This window comes from Oncorhynchus mykiss, chromosome 24 (assembly GCF_013265735.2).
Source record: "Oncorhynchus mykiss isolate Arlee chromosome 24, USDA_OmykA_1.1, whole genome shotgun sequence".
NCBI classification, from domain to species: Eukaryota; Metazoa; Chordata; class Actinopteri; order Salmoniformes; family Salmonidae; genus Oncorhynchus; species Oncorhynchus mykiss.
The window spans coordinates 14,250,956-14,268,481 of NC_048588.1; the positions used below are offsets into that span (position 1 = coordinate 14,250,956).

Genomic DNA, 17,526 nt, shown 5'->3' on the forward strand with positions numbered 1-17,526 from the left:
ATATATATATATATATATATATATATATATATATATATATACACACAAAAGTATGTGGACGCCTCTTCAAATGAGTGGATTCAGCTATTTCAGCCACACCCGTTGCTGTCCTCGGTTGCAACACTCACTACCAAGTTCCAAACTGCCTCTGGAATCAACGCCAGCACAATAACTGTTCGTTGGGCGCTTCATGAAATGGCTTTCTATTACCGAGCAGCCGCACACAAGCCTAAGATCACCATGCGCAATGACAAGCATGGTGGAAAGCTCGTCGCCATTGGACTCTGGAAAACGCGTTCTCTGGAGTGATGAATCACGCTTCACCATCTGGAAGAACTTGACTGGCCTGCACAGAGCCCTGATCTGAACCCCATCGAACAACTTTGGGATGAATTGGAACGCCGACTCCGAGTCAGGCCTAATCGCCCAACATCAGTGCCTGAAAAGCTTTCCCAAAAGAGTGGAGGCTGTTACAGCAGCAAAGGAGGTACCAACTCCATATTAATGCCCAGAATTTTGGAATGAGATGTTTGACGAGCAGGTGTCCACATACTTTTTGTCCTGTAGTGTATTTACTCACATACAATATGTCTTAAAACCACAGAGCTGAGTGAAGTTAATGATAATGGATGTTGTATCAGAGCCTAGTGCCGGGCTGCAGCTGTAATCAATAACCAACCATCTGTAATGTGGGGCGCCAGGTAGCCTAGTGGTTAGAGCGTTGGACTAGTAACCGAAAGGTTGCAAGATTGAATCCCGGGCTGACAAGGTAAAAATCTGTCATTCTGCCTCTGAACAAGGCAGTTAACCCACTGCCGTCATTGAAAATACCAATTTGTATAACATTTGTGTAAATGTATTTTTTTATTTAACCTTTATTTTACTTGGCAAGTCAGTTAAGAACAAATTCTTATTTTACAATGACGGTCAACCCTAACCTGGCCGACGCTGGGCCAATTGTGCGCAGTTCTATGGGACTCCCGATCACGTCCGGTTATGATACAGCCCGGGATCGTGGTGGGGTATGGAATAACGCCTTTGCACTGAGATGCAGGGCCTTAGACCGCTGTGATACAGCCTGGGTCTGTAGTGACGCCTCTAGCACTGAGATGCAGTGCCTTAGACCGCTGTGATACAGCCTGGGTCTGTAGTGACGTCTCTAGCACTGAGATGCAGGGCCTTAGACCGCTGTGATACAGCCTGGGTCTGTGGTGTCGTCTCTAGCACTGAGATGCAGTGCCTTAGACCGCTGTGATACAGCCTGGGTCTGTAGTGACGTCTCTAGCACTGAGATGCAGTGCCTTAGACCGCTGTGATACAGCCTGGGACTGTAGTGACACCTCTAGCACTGAGATGCAGTGCCTTAGACCGCTGTGATACAGCCTGGGTCTGTAGTGACGTCTCTAGCACTGAGATGCAGTGCCTTAGACCGCTGTGATACAGCCTGGGTCTGTAGTTACGACTCTAGCACTGAGATGCAGTGCCTTAGACCGCTGTGATACGGCCTGGGTCTGTAGTGACACCTCTAGCACTGAGATGCAGTGCCTTAGACCGCTGTGATACAGCCTGGGTCTGTAGTTACGACTCTAGCACTGAGATGCAGTGCCTTAGACCGCTGTGATACAGCCTGGGTCTGTAGTGACGTCTCTAGCACTGAGATGCAGTGCCTTAGACCGCTGTGATACGGCCTGGGTCTGTAGTTACGACTCTAGCACTGAGATGCAGGGCCTTAGACCGCTGTGATACAGCCTGGGTCTGTAGTTACGACTCTAGCACTGAGATGCAGTGCCTTAGACCGCTGTGATACAGCCTGGGTCTGTAGTGACGCCTCTAGCACTGAGATGCAGTGCCTTAGACCGCTGTGATACGGCCTGGGTCTGTAGTGACGCCTCTAGCACTGAGATGCAGTGCCTTAGACCGCTGTGATACAGCCTGGGTCTGTAGTGACGTCTCTAGCACTGAGATGCAGTGCCGTAGACCACTGTGATACAGCCTGGGTCTGTGGTGTCGTCTATAGCACTGAGATGCAGTGCCTTAGACCGCTGTGATACAGCCTGGGTCTGTAGTGACGTCTCTAGCACTGAGATGCAGTGCCTTAGACCGCTGTGATACAGCCTGGGTCTGTGGTGTCGTCTCTAGCACTGAGATGCAGTGCCTTAGACCGCTGTGATACAGCCTGGGTCTGTAGTGACGCCTCTAGCACTGAGATGCAGTGCCTTAGACCGCTGTGATACAGCCTGGGTCTGTAGTGACGCCTCTAGCACTGAGATGGAGTGCCTTAGACCGCCGTGATACATTCTGGGTCTGTAGTGACGTCTCTAGCACTGAGATGCAGTGCCTTAGACCGCTGTGATACAGCCTGGGTCTGTAGTGACGCCTCTAGCACTGAGATGCAGTGCCTTAGACCGCTGTGATACAGCCTGGGTCTGTAGTGACGCCTCTAGCACTGAGATGGAGTGCCTTAGACCGCCGTGATACATTCTGGGTCTGTAGTGACACCTCTAGCACTGAGATGCAGTGCCTTAGACCGCTGTGATACAGCCTGGGTCTGTAGTGACACCTCTAGCTCTGAGATGCAGTGCCTTAGACCGCTGTGATACGGCCTGGGTCTGTAGTGACGCCTCTAGCACTGAGATGCAGTGCCTTAGACCACTGTGATACAGTCTGGGTCTGTAGTGACGTCTCTAGCACTGAGATGCAGTGCCTTTAGACCGCTGTGATACAGCCTGGGTCTGTAGTGACACCTCTAGCACTGAGATGCAGTGCCTTAGACCGCTGTGATACAGCCTGGGTCTGTAGTGACACCTCTAGCACTGAGATGCAGTGCCTTAGACCGCTGTGATACAGCCTGGGTCTGTAGTGACGCCTCTAGCACTGAGATGCAGTGCCTTAGACCACTGTGATACAGTCTGGGTCTGTAGTGACGTCTCTAGCACTGAGATGCAGTGCCTTTAGACCGCTGTGATACAGCCTGGGTCTGTAGTGACACCTCTAGCACTGAGATGCAGTGCCTTAGACCGCTGTGATACAGCCTGGGTCTGTAGTGACACCTCTAGCACTGAGATGCAGTGCCTTAGACCACTGTGATACAGTCTGGGTCTGTAGTGACGTCTCTAGCACTGAGATGCAGTGCTTTAGACCACTGTGATACAGTCTGTGTCTGTAGTGACGTCTATAGCACTGAGATGCAGTGCCTTTAGACCGCTGTGATACGGCCTGGGTCTGTAGTGACGTCTCTAGCACTGAGATGCAGTGCCTTAGACCACTGTGATACAGTCTGGGTCTGTAGTGACGTCTCTAGCACTGAGATGCAGTGCCTTAGACCACTGTGATACAGTCTGGGTCTGTAGTGACGTCTCTAGCACTGAGATGCAGTGCCTTAGACCGCTGTGATACAGCCTGGGTCTGTAGTGACGCCTCTAGCACTGAGATGCAGTGCCTTAGACCACTGTGATACAGCCTGGGTCTGTAGTGACGCCTCTAGCACTGAGATGCAGTGCCTTAGACCGCTGTGATACGGCCTGGGTCTGTAGTGACGCCTCTAGCACTGAGATGCAGTGCCTTAGACCGCTGTGATACGGCCTGGGTCTGTAGTGACGCCTCTAGCACTGAGATGCAGTGCCTTAGACCGCTGTGATACGGCCTGGGTCTGTAGTGACGTCTCTAGCACTGAGATGCAGTGCCTTAGACCGCTGTGATACGGCCTGGGTCTGTAGTGACGCCTCTAGCACTGAGATGCAGTGCCTTAGACCACTGTGATACAGTCTGGGTCTGTAGTGACGTCTCTAGCACTGAGATGCAGTGCCTTAGACCACTGTGATACAGTCTGGGTCTGTAGTGACGTCTCTAGCACTGAGATGCAGTGCCTTAGACCGCTGTCATACAGCCTGGGTCTGTAGTGACGCCTCTAGACCGCTGCGACACGCGGAGCCCTTAAAGAAGATAAATACAAACTTGCATGGTTATTATCATAGTTTAAGACTGGTAGTTAAAGGCGGTGTGTATTATCCGAGAATGAATTCATCAGCCTTGCCTTGATGTCTCCTTTCTCTTGACAACGCTGAACTTTATAATCCAGTGACAGGGGTCAGGGGGTCACAGCAGAGGGACGATGGGCCAGAGAAAATCACTCACTCACACACTGGAGAAAATTCTAACATCCAATTTTCAACTTGATTTATCAGTGTGAAGCTCAAACTGATAGGGTGCTGTGATGGGATGAGGGAGAGAGAGGGAGGAGAGGAGGAAGAAGGAAAGAGGGGGAGGGGTGGAGAAGGAGGAGGGGAGCTGTCTCAGAGCTGCATCAAAGGTTTCTCGTTCTGATTTAGCACAGCGGATCAATACAACCCTATACTGTTTCAATTTGAACACTATTGATTTTGTGATGTCAACTCAATATAGAGCACATTCATCATCGGGCAAAAGCAGAAAGTATGATCCAACAGCCTGCTGGGCTGATCACACACCTTAACACAGCCCTACCACCTACTGGGCTGGTCACACTGCCTTAACACAGCCCTACTACCTACTGGGCTGGTCACACTGCCTTAACACAGCCCTACTACCTACAGGGCTGATCACACACCTTAACACAGCCCTACCACCTACTGGGCTGGTCACACTGCCTTAACACAGCCCTACTACCTACTGGGCTGGTCACACTGCCTTAACACAGCCCTACTACCTACTGGGCTGGTCACACACCTTAACACAGCCCTACTACCTACAGGGCTGATCACACACCTTAACACAGCCCTACCACCTACTGGGCTGGTGACACACCTTAACACAGCCCTACCACCTACTGGGCTGGTCACACTGCCTTAAACAGCCCTACCACCTACTGGGCTCATCTCAAATCAAATCAAAGTTTATTTGTCACGTGCGCCGAATACAACAGGTGTAGGTAGACCTTACAGTGAAATGCTTACTTACAGGCTCTAACCAATAGTGCAAAAAAAGGTATTAGGTGAACAATAGGTAGAAATAAGAAATAAAACAACAGTAAAAAGACAGGCTATATACAGTAGCAAGGCTATAAAAGTAGCGAGGCTACATACAGACACCGGTTGGTCAGGCTGATTGAGGTAGTATGTACATGTAGATATGGTTAAAGTGATTATGCATATATGATGAACAGAGAGTATCTAGTTAATTCATATAAAAGGTAATATGATCGCAGAGAGATTTTGTATGTATCCCAAATGGAATGTATTCACCATGTAGTGCACAAATGTTGACCAGAGCTAAATGGGCCCAATATAGTGAATAGGGTACCATTTGGGATGTAGCCATTGGCTTTCCATTCGTGTGCAGTGTCTCCTTGTCACACAGTGTAACGATCAGATGTCATAATGGCTTCTGAACACATCTGAAAATGCATTATGTTACTAATTCAAAATATTACAGTTGTGTAAAAACCTGCAACAAAATGTCCACTATAGCCATCTGCAGTAGTTTCACCTGGCTGAGTATATTAAATATATAATTCTGTTGATAAAACGTTCCACACAGATGATCAATATCCTCTGGCTAGTCTCCAGGCAGAACTTAAGGTTAAAGGAAAAACAATTTCTGTGCAGGCAAGCATTCACACACACACACACACACACACACACACACACACACACACACACACACACACACACACACACACACACACACACACACACACACACACACACACACACACACACACACACACACACACACACACAGCCCCCTCAGAATGCTGGAGGGCTTTCTATTTTACAAGAGCAGCATAAATGGGAAAGTTAATGTAGCATTGAATAAGGCTGAGCTGCTACACTGCCCTGAGCTCATGAACATATTGCAGCATTTTTCTTCTCCAGCAGGTCACCATTAAATGGGATTTTGTTTGAAGTTTTTCAGTATAATTTACAATGCTCCCCCTCTCAGCAACCTTTTGTTCCAATACTAATGCTATCCCTGGAGATAAATTCTATAAATATTTGAATACGTAAATCTACAGTAGCAGCCCACATTTCATTCTTATATGTTTTTCCATGGGTACTTTACTTATACTACTGTTGGTCTGTTTTATGAATTTCTCAATCAGAACTGCATATGATCAAACATACCGTAGAATATGCTGAAATATATACACAATGATCAAACATTTGGTAAGTTGGTGAAGGACAAGTTCTGGCCTGGTTTAGATCTTATCTGTCAGAAAGATATCAGTTTGTCTCTGTGAATGGTTTGTCCTCTGACAAATTAACTGTACATTTAGGTGTTCCTCAAGGTTCCGTTTTAGGACCACTATTGTTTTCACTATATATTTTACCTCTTGGGGATGTCATTCGAAAACATAATGTTAACTTTCACTGCTATGCGGATGACACACAGCTGTACATTTCAATGAAACATGGTGAAGCCCCAAAATTGCCCTCGCAAGAACCATGTGTTTCAGACATAAGGAAGTGGATGGCTGAAAACTTTCTACTTTTAAACTTGGACAAAACAGAGATGCTTGTTCTAGGTCCCAAGAAACAAAGAGATCTTCTGTTGAATCTGACAATTAATCTTAATGGTTGTACAGTCGTCTCAAATAAAACTGTGAAGGAACTCGGCGTTACTCTGGACCCTGATCTCTCTTTTGAAGAACATATCAAGACTGTTTCAAGGACAGCTTTTTCCATCTACGTAACATTGCAAAAATCTGAAACTTTCTGTCCAAAAATGATGCAGAAAAATTAATCCATGCTTTTGTCACTTCTAGGTTAGACTACTGCAATGCTCTACTTTCCGGCTACCCAGATAAAGCACTAAATAAACTTCAGTTAGTGCTAAATACGGCTGCTAGAATCCTGACTAGAACCAACAAATTTGATCATATTACTCCAGTTCTAGACTCCCTACACTGGCTTCCTGTCAAGGCAAGGGCTGATTTCAAGGTTTTACTGCTAACCTACAAAGCATTACATGGGCTTGCTCCTACCGATCTCTCTGATTTGGTCCAGCCGTACATACCTACACGTACGCTACGGTCACAAGACGCAGGCCTCCTAATTGTCCCTAGAATTTCTAAGCAAACAGCTGGAAGCAGGGCTTTCTCCTACAGAGCTCAATTTTTATAGAATGGTCTGCCTACCCATGTGCGAGACGCAAACTCGGTCTCAACCTTTAAGTCTTTACTGAAGACTCACTTCTTCAGTGGGTCATATGATTGAGTGTAGTCTGGCCCAGGAGTGTGAAGGTGAACGGAAAGGCTCTGGAGCAACGAACCGCCCTTGCTGTCTCTGCCTGGCCGGTTCCACTCTTTCCACTGGGATTCTCTGCCTCTAACCCTATTACAGGGGCTGAGTCACTGGCTTACTAGGGCTCGTTCATACCGTCCCTAGAGTGGGTTGCGTCACTTGAGTGAGTTGAGTCACTGATGTGATCTTCCTGTCTGGGTTGGCGCCCCCCCCCCTTGGGTTGTGCCGTGGCGGAGATCTTCGTGGGCTATACTCAGCCTTGTCTCAGGTTGGTAAGTTGGTGGTTGAAGATATCCCTCTAGTGGTGTGGGGGCTGTGCTTTGGCAAAGTGGGTGGGGTTATATCTTTCCTGTTTGGCCCTGTCCGGGGGTGTCATCGAATGGGGCCACAGTGTCTCCTGACCCCTCCTGTCTCAGCCTCCAGTATTTATGCTGCAGTAGTTTATGTGTCGGGGGGCTAGGGTCAGTTTGTTATATCTGGAGTACTTCTCCTGTCCTATCCGGTGTCCTGTATGAATTTAAGTATGCTCTCTCTAATTCTCTCTTTCTCTCTTTCTTTCTCTCTCTCTCGGAGGACCTGAGCCCTAGGACCATGCCTCAGGACTACCTGACATGATGACTCCCTTCTCTCCCCAGTCCACCTGGCCGTGCTGCTGCTCCAGTTTCAACTGTTCTGCCTGTGATTATTATTATTTGACCATGCTGGTCATTTATGAACATTTGAACATCTTGGCCATGTTCTGTTATAATCTCCACCTGGCACAGCCAGAAGAGGACTGGCCACCCCACATAGCCTGGTTCCTCTCTAGGTTTCTTCCTAGGTTTTGGCCTTTCTAGGGAGTTTTTCCTAGCCACCGTGCTTCTACACCTGCATTGCTTGCTGTTTGGGGTTTTAGGCTGGGTTTCTGTACAGCACTTTGAGATATCAGCTGATGTACGAAGGGCTATATAAATACATTTGATTTGAAGTAATACATTCAGTTGCTACTGTAGGTAAGGATATCTATAATACAATACAATTCCAACTGTAGTTCAATCTGTGCTATAGTTTGAATCCAAACGGCACCATATTCTGGTCACCTATTCTGGTTAAAAGTGGACAAAAGTAGTGCATTATGTAAGGTATAGCTGCATGGGTAAATAGGCCTCTTTCAAAAGTAATGCACTATATAGGGAAAAGAGTGCCATTTGGGAGTCAGATGCACCCGTAGATGAATGGTCCAATGATGGTCAGTGTGCATCTGTTTCCAGGGCTGTGTTTGTCAGGTGGGATGATGCATGTCGAAATCACTAAATCTACACGCCACAAAACCCATGCAGAGTACAAGTAGTCTTTAAAACACTCCTAAATCAATCAATCAATCAATCAATTAATCAATTGAATTCTCCTTACAAACTAAATGAAGGTATATTGTATTTTGTCAATAAAAACATCTGAAAACACAGTACAATTCTTAAAACACTCAAAATATGATCCAGATGAGTTTTCTATCGATATTGGGTAAACAACATCCCATTACTGAACATAGCTAGCCATCTGTATGTAGAGAACATATTTAATCATTTGTATTGTGTTTTCAAAATCCAATAAAGAAAGTCAAGCTATGGTTTCAGTGAGAGTAGTGTTCTTTCAGGTTTGAAAGGTTTGACAGGACCTTTGCTGCACTTGCCACTCGCCAGGTCGTTGTTGTAAATACAGAATTTGTACCTAACAGACTTGCCTGATATAAAGCTTGTTTTTTAAGAAGCTTCCGAACAGATCATAGCCAATGGCATCAACATCCCAATGAACTTGTATGTCATCGTGACATTACCAGGGGGAAACATAGAGAGAATAGTAGTAGGGGTCTAATCACAAACCACGAGGAACACCTAATTCAACTTTGGAACCCTTAGAGGATTTCCCACCTAGTTGGACAAATGGATACTGCTCAGATGGGTGGTTTCAGCATCACTATTCAGCACTGTCCCACTTCAACCACTGAGTGTGTGTGTGTATGTGTGGTGGGAAGCAGAGCTAAGGCTCCAACGATCTGTAGTTTTAAAGGCCCAGAGGACACTCCACACATGCACACACCTTCTAGTACACACATACACACCTCTCTCATACACACACAAACGCTCCCCCCCGCCAAACCCCACCCCCAGTCTGTGTGACCAGTCGATCCCAAGGGGGATTCAGTCCCTTTGACTGTTTACTGAGTTGGTTGACCTGGTCCCTGATGCTTCCCAGCACTGCATTCTGTGGCTCACAGACCAGGTAATTGTACAGTACAATGAATACTGGAAGTTCTGTTACCCAGCCTGGTCTTAGCTTGACCTTTGGGCCAGCCCAGCTCCAGGTAGCCCCAGCCCTAAACCTTTCACCAGACCCAGTCCACACTTCTGTGCCAGGCTGCCAGACTGCTCCAAGCTCTGTGTTTGTTGGTGAGGATGTAAACAGTATATACAGTATATACCCCAGCCATTGCTCTAACCCTACAGCACAGCCCTATATTCCAGCCCAAGGCCTATCCTTCAGCCCCAGCCCTATACCCCAGCCCAAGGCCTATCCTTCAGCCCCAGCCCTATACCCCAGACCAAGGCCTATCTTTCAGCCCCAGCCCTATACCCCAGACCAAGGCCTATCCTTCAGCCCCAGCCCTATACCCCAGCCCAAGGCCTATCCTTCAGCCCCAGCCCTAGCAAGGCCTATCCTTCAGCCCAACCTCTATACCTCAGCCCTAGGTCTTACCTCTGTGCCAGGCTGCCCCAGGCTCCATGCTTATTGGTGAGGATGTTGAGGATCTTCTGTTTGAGCTGGTTGGCAGTTACATGGTCTCTGTGTTTGGCAGCGCTGATCAGGTGATCACACATCTTCTCCTCCTCCCTCCGATCAGCAGCGTACTGGGCACAGTTGGACTATGGAGGGAACACAAGGAGCCATTTTATTATAAACATAGCCATGCTAACATAATGTTAGGTGTTAACATTATGCTAAAACTGAGCAGGGTCTATCACCAGGACTTGATTTTACTTGCACTCTGATTGTATGTACTTTTAAGGTAAGGTGTCCTTGAGTGTCTTGAAAGGCATCTGTGAAATACAACTGTCTGTCTGGTGTTAGCATGGCTATGTTATGTTTTGTATTAATATGTCCTTCCTCGGTTGCAATCCTGCGAGATTAGATTAAAACTGTGTGAAAATGTGCGAGTCCTTCTAGGAAGCTACGCTAAGCGTGTGTTGAGGGAGAAGAAACCAAAACCATTCAACAGATTCACAGAGGATATTATGGGTGTGTGTGTGCACGTGTGTGTGTGCACGTGTGAGTTGATATTATAGCCAGTGCTGTCAAGGTTAACAGAGCCAATCTCTGCTCCACTACATCAGCAGGGGCCACGTTAGTGAAGAGTCATTTAAACACTGTCGCCGTCTGCTAATGTCTTTTGTTTCACATGGAGAAAAAGAGGGGAATTTGTCCCTTAGAAAGCTTTAATGTCATCTGTTTACATAGGGGTCATAATAAACAATCTGTCCCTATATAAAACTAAACGGTGACAGTGGATGAAGGGCAGGTTGGATAACAAAGAGAAGTAGCCTGTACTGTAGCCTACATGCATAAATTATCACCAAACAGTGTGACATCAATAGATTGAAACCTGGTGTGTGTTGATGTGTGATGTTGAAGTGGAGTCAGTGCCTGAGTACCAAATGGCACTCTATTCCCTTTATTGTACACTACTTTAAACCAGGACCCATATGGCTCTGGGAAAAAGTAGTGCACTATATAGGGAATCAGGGTGACATTTGGGATGCACACAGTGATCTCCTGCAGGCAGCATCTCAAGGTAATCTAGATTCTAGAGGAGCCGATCAGGATCTGACTTCATCTTCTCCTCGCTAAAATAAGATTGTCTTGCTACGTCGCCCCGGGGCTGCTCCTTCCTGCTCATATACTAAATCTAATTTGCTAACAGAAGCTGGAAGTTAATTGAATTTCCGGCACTATATTTGAATTGTGTCAGATGTTATACCTCAACATATTCTTCAAATGGCAGATAACTCAATCTCTGCTTGTCATCTCACGTTACCATGTGACATTGTGACAAATATCAAACCTTATTTATCACTTCACAGGATATGAGGCTGCTGCCCTGACTCTCCTGACACCAACCTAATGTAAAAATGTCTATCTGTCTGGGAATGGAGGGTAGGGGGAGGGGGTTGTGAGGGGTAATGTAGTAAAAACAGTGTTGTATGAAATGTGTAGACTGTGTAGAGTTGTCAGACAGAATGGATGAGGCCAGAGGAGGGATGAGGGCCAGGTAATCTCTGGGTGTTTCTCAAATGACACCCTATGCGCCCTGGTCAGAAGTAGTGCACTGTACAGGGAATAGGGTGCCATTTGAAATGCAGCCTCCTTCGCTACTGGTGACATGGCAGTTGATCTAGCAGGTCAAGGAGCCTCTAGCAGAGGACTACAGGATATCTAACAGCTGCTTGTGGAGGGCTGCTGCCCCAAGATAAGAAACTCATCACTCCTCACATGTACAAGCTACTAACAGAGGGGGCAGAAGAGAATTTGTGTGTGTGTGTTCGTGTGTGTGCATGTTTGTGTACTTGGGTAAAACACTTCCTATATGACTAGTAACATTGTGAGAGAGAGACAGAGACAGAGAGAGAGAGACAGAGACAGACAGAGAGAAAAGAGCGACAGAGAGCGAGAGAGACAGAGAGAGACAGACAGAGAGACAAATAGAGAGAGAGAGAGAGAGAGAGAGAGAGACAGATAGAGAGAGAGAGACAGAGAGCAGAGATAGACAGAGAGCAAGAGAGACAGATAGAGACAGAGAGACAGAGAGAGACAGAGAGAGACAGAGAGAGAGAGAGAGAGAGAGAGAGAGAGACCGAGACCGAGACCGAGACCGAGAGAGAGACCGAGACAGAGAGACCGAGAGAGAGAGACCGAGACAGAGAGAGAGAGAGAGAGAGAGAGAGAGAGAGACCGAGGGACAGAGAGAGAGAGAGACCGAGAGACTGAGAGAGACAGAGATAGAGAGAGAGAGAGAGAGAGAGAGAGAGAGAGAGAGAAAGAGAGTTGCGGAGCAGAAGCTGCTGAAAAAATTTGCTCCTACAAATATTGAAATTTACATGGTTTTTAGAGTGAAGTACATCGGAAAACAACAAAACATGCAACAAACAAAGAAGATAGGCTTTTGAAAAAGTAACTATTTTTCATAAAATTGTACAGTTATCTTAGCTAGCTGAATTGTTTACCAGTTTCTAAGCAGTTGCTAGGGACTCTCCTGGAAGAAGCTAGCTAGGTAACAAAGAATATCTAGTTAACAGAAGAAAAGAAAGACAAAATAAGAAAAAATAAGGACAGAAGAAAAAGGAGATCAAAGTGAAACAGTCCTCTAAAGACACAAGAGACAATATTACAAGAAGCAATTGTTAACCCACCAGACATCCAAACAGAGAAAAGTTTCAAAGGTTTGTTGATGGGACAGAACCATGAATGCCTGTTTGCAGATCTTACCAGTTGCAAAACAAGAGCAAATGTAATATTTAATACCAAACGAGGGCACATATGGAAAAGGGTTATTTGCAACCATTTCCCTTTCTCAAAAAAGAGGGGCATCAGCCAAGGTTGTCAGATCAGCATTTTTGAAGAAGCTGACCAGAGCAACACGTATCAAACAGTAAACTTATATAATATTGGAACTGTATTGATACGAGGCAATGATTCAAGCCTACAGGCTTATTGAGAATATGCTACCCTAAAAGCAGAAGCTGAACTCATCTCAGAAACTGAGGGAAAAAGTCAAGGAGGGAGATGGAGAAAAGCAGGCCCCAACGGTCCCTGTGACCCAGCAAGAAGCCCTCAGTGTCCTTCTTCCTCCAAACACGGCGAGTGGAGTTTAGACCAAAAAGCTCTATTTTTGTCTCATCAGATCACATGACCTTCTCCTATGCCTTCTCTGGATCATCCAGATGGTCATTGGCAAACTTCAGACGGGCCTGGACATGTGCTGGCTTGAGCAGGGGGACCTTGCATGCGCTGCAGGATTTTAATCCATGACGGCGTAGTGTGTTACTAATGGTTTTCTTTGAGACTGTGGTCCCAGCTGTCTTCAGGTCATTGACCAGGTCTTGCCATGTAGTTCTGGGCTAATCCCTCACCTTCCTCATGATCATTGATGCCCCACGAGGTGAGATCTTGCATGGATTCCCAGACAAAGGGTGATTGCGCCAATAGTTGTTGCCTTCTCACCAAGCTGCTTGCCTATTGTCCTGTAGCCCATCCCAGCCTCGTGCAGGTCTACAATTTTATCCCTGATGTCATTACACAGCTCTCTGGTCTTGGCCATTGTGGAGAGGTTGGAGTCTGTGTGATTGAGTGTGTGGACAGGTGTCTTTTATACAGGTAACGAGTTCAAACAGGTGCAGTTAATACAGGTAATGAGTGGAGAACAGGAGGGCTTCTTAAACTAACAGGTCTGTGAGAGCCGGAATTCTTACTGGTTGGTAGGTGATCAAATACTTATGTCGTGCAATAAAATGCTAATTAATTACTTAAAAATCATACAATGTCATTTTCTGGATTTTTATTTTAGATTCCGTCTCTCGCAGTTGAAGTGTACCTATGATAAAAATGACAGACCTCTACATGCTTTGTAAGTAGGAAAACTTGCAAAATCGGCAGTGTACCGGCGCCGACAGGGATGGCCGCCTCGCTTCGCGTTCCTAGGAAACTATGCAGTGTTTTGTTTTTTTACGTGTTATTTCTTACATTAGTACACCAGGTCATCTTAGGTTTCATTACATACAGTCGAGAAGAACTACTGAATATAAGATCAGCGTCAACTCACCATCAGTACGACCAAGAATATGTTTATCGCGACGCGGATCCTGTGTTCTGCCTTTCACCCAGGACAACGGAATGGATCCCATGCAGCGACCCAAAAAAACGACTCTGAAAAAGAGGGAAACGAGGCGGTCTTCTGGTCAGACTCCGGAGACGGGCACATCGTGCACCACTCCCTAGCATTCTTCTCGCCAATGTCCAGTCTCTTAACAACAAGGTTGATGAATTCCGAGCAAGGGTAGCATTCCAGAGGGACATCAGAGACTGTAACGTTCTTTGCTTCACGGAAACATGGCTCACTGGAGAGACGCTATCGGAGGCGGTGCAGCCAGCGGGTTTCTCCACGCATCGCGCCGACAGAAACAAACATCTTTCTGGTAAGAAGAGGGGCGGGGGCGTATGCCTTATGGCTAACGAGACATGGTGTGATGAAAGAAACATACAGGAACTCAACTTAGAATTCCTCACAATCAAATGTAGACCGCATTATCTACCAAGATAATTCTCTTCGATTATAATCACAGCCGTATATATCCCCCCCCAAGCAGACACATCGATGGCTCTGAACAAACTTTATTTGACTCTTTGTAAACTGGAATCCATTTATCCGGAGGCTGCATTCATTGTAGCTGGGGATTTTAACAAAGCTAATCTGAAAACAAGACTCCCTAAATTGTATCAGCATATCGATTGCGCAACCAGGGGTGTAAAAACCTTGGATCATTGTTACTCTAACTTCCGCGACGCATATAAGGCCCTGCCCCGCCCTCCTTTCGGAAAAGCTGACCACGACTCCATTTTGTTGATCCCTGCCTACAGACAGAAACTAAAACAAGAGGCTCCCACGCTGAGGTCTGTCCAACGCTGGTCCGACCAAGCTGACTCCACACTCCAAGACTGCTTCCATCACGTGGACTGGGACATGTTTCGTATTGCGTCAGATAAGAATATTGACGAATACGCTGATTCGGTGTGCGAGTTCATTAGAACGTGCGTTGAAGATGTCGTTCCCATAGCAACGATTAAAACATTCCCTAACCAGAAACCGTGGATTGATGGCAGCATTCGCGTGAAACTGAAAGCGCGAACCACTGCTTTTAATCAGGGCAAGGTGACCGGTAACATGACCGAATACAAACAGTGCAGCTATTCCTTCCGCAAGGCTATCAAACAAGCTAAGCGTCAGTACAGAGACAAAGTAGAATCTCAATTCAACGGCTCAGACACAAGAGGCATGTGGCAGAGTCTACAGTCAATCACGGACTACAAGAAGAAATCCAGCCCAGTCACGGACCAGGATGTCCTGCTCCCAGGCAGACTAAATAACTTTTTTGCCCGCTTTGAGGACAATACAGTGCCACTGACACGGCCTGCAACCAAAACATGCGGACTCTCCTTCACTGCAGCCGAGGTGAGTAAGACATTTAGACGTGTTAACCCTCGCAAGGCTGCAGGCCCAGACGGCATCCCCAGCCGCGCCCTCAGAGCATGCGCAGACCAGCTGGCCGGTGTGTTTACGGACATATTCAATCAATCCCTATACCAGTCTGCTGTTCCCACATGCTTCAAGAGGGCCACCATTGTTCCTGTTCCCAAGAAAGCTAAGGTAACTGAGCTAAACGACTACCGCCCCGTAGCACTCACTTCCGTCATCATGAAGTGCTTTGAGAGACTAGTCAAGGACCATATCACCTCCACCCTACCCGACACCCTAGACCCACTCCAATTTGCTTACCGCCCAAATAGGTCCACAGACGATGCAATCTCAACCACAATGCACACTACCCTAATCCATCTGGACAAGAGGAATGCCTATGTGAGAATGCTGTTCATCGACTACAGCTCGGCATTCAACACCATAGTACCCTCCAAGCTCGTCATCAAGCTCGAGACCCTGGGTCTCGACCCCGCCCTGTGCAACTGGGTACTGGACTTCCTGATGGGCTGCCCCCAGGTGGTGAGGGTAGGCAACAACATCTCCACCCCGCTGATCCTCAACACTGGGGCCCCACAAGGGTGCGTTCTGAGCCCTCTCCTGTACTCCCTGTTCACCCACGACTGCGTGGCCACGCACGCCTCCAACTCAATCATCAAGTTTGCGGACGACACAACAGTGGTAGGCTTGATTACCAACAACGACGAGACGGCCTACAGGGAGGAGGTGAGGGCCCTCGGAGTGTGGTGTCAGGAAAATAACCTCACACTCAACGTCAACAAAACTAAGGAGATGATTGTGGACTTCAGGAAACAGCAGAGGGAACACCCCCCTATCCACATCGATGGAACAGTAGTGGAGAGGGTAGCAAGTTTTACGTTCCTCGGCATACACATCACAGACAAACTGAATTGGTCCACTCACACAGACAGCATTGTGAAGAAGGCGCAGCAGCGCCTCTTCAACCTCAGGAGGCTGAAGAAATTCGGTTTGTCACCAAAAGCACTCACAAACTTCTACAGATGCACAATCGAGAGCATCCTGGCGGGCTGTTTCACCGCCTGGTACGGCAACTGCTCCGCCCACAACCGTAAGGCTCTCCAGAGGGTAGTGAGGTCTGCACAACGCATCACCGGGGGCAAACTACCTGCCCTCCAGGACACCTACACCACCCGATGTTACAGGAAGGCCATAAAGATCATCAAGGACATCAACCACCCGAGCCACTGCCTGTTCACCCCGCTATCATCCAGAAGGCGAGGTCAGTACAGGTGCATCAAAGCTGGGACCGAGAGACTGAAAAACAGCTTGTATCTCAAGGCCATCAGACTGTTAAACAGCCACCACTAACATTGAGTGGCTGCTGCCAACACACTGACACTGACACTGACTCTGACTCAACTCCAGCCACTTTAATAATGGGAATTGATGGGAAATTATTTAAATATATCACTAGCCACTTTAAACAATGCTACCTTATATAATGTTACTTACCCTACATTATTCATCTCATATGCATACGTATATACTGTACTCTATATCATCGACTGCATCCTTATGTAATACATGTATCACTAGCCACTTTAACTATGCCACTTTGTTTACATACTTGCCTCATGTACATACTGTACTCGATACCGTCTACTGTATCCTGCCTATGCTGCTCTGTACCATCACTCATTCATATATCCTTATGTACATATTCTTTATCCCCTTACACTGTGTATAAGACAGTAGTTTTGGAATTGCTAGTTAGATTACTTGTTGGTTATTACTGCATTGTCGGAACTAGAAGCACAAGCATTTCGCCACACTCGCATTAACATCTGCTAACCATGTGTATGTGACAAATAAAATTTGATTTGATTTGATTTGAGTAATGAAAATACAGAAAAGATCATTCAAACTTTGGCTACATCTAAATTCAAGTCCAAATTCAAGTCTGCAATAAAGAAGCACTTCAAACCCAAGAGCTGAGCCCAGAAACGAGCCCTCTCAGTCAGCTGGTGTTGGACTTAACCAACC

At 46.7% G+C, this 17,526-nt stretch overlaps 1 protein-coding gene across 6 annotated transcripts in view; it reads right to left on the bottom strand.

Moving 5' to 3' along the window:
• LOC110503343 (neurobeachin) overlaps window positions 1–17,526 on the bottom strand; it is a 330,014-nt gene that overhangs the window by 179,170 nt on the left and 133,318 nt on the right. For all 6 annotated transcript variants that reach the window (XM_036961703.1, XM_036961702.1, XM_036961698.1 and 3 more), the window contains one exon: window positions 9,954–10,120. In XM_036961703.1, the coding sequence (XP_036817598.1) occupies window positions 9,954–10,120 (167 nt within the window). The remainder of the gene's footprint in view (window positions 1–9,953; window positions 10,121–17,526) is intronic.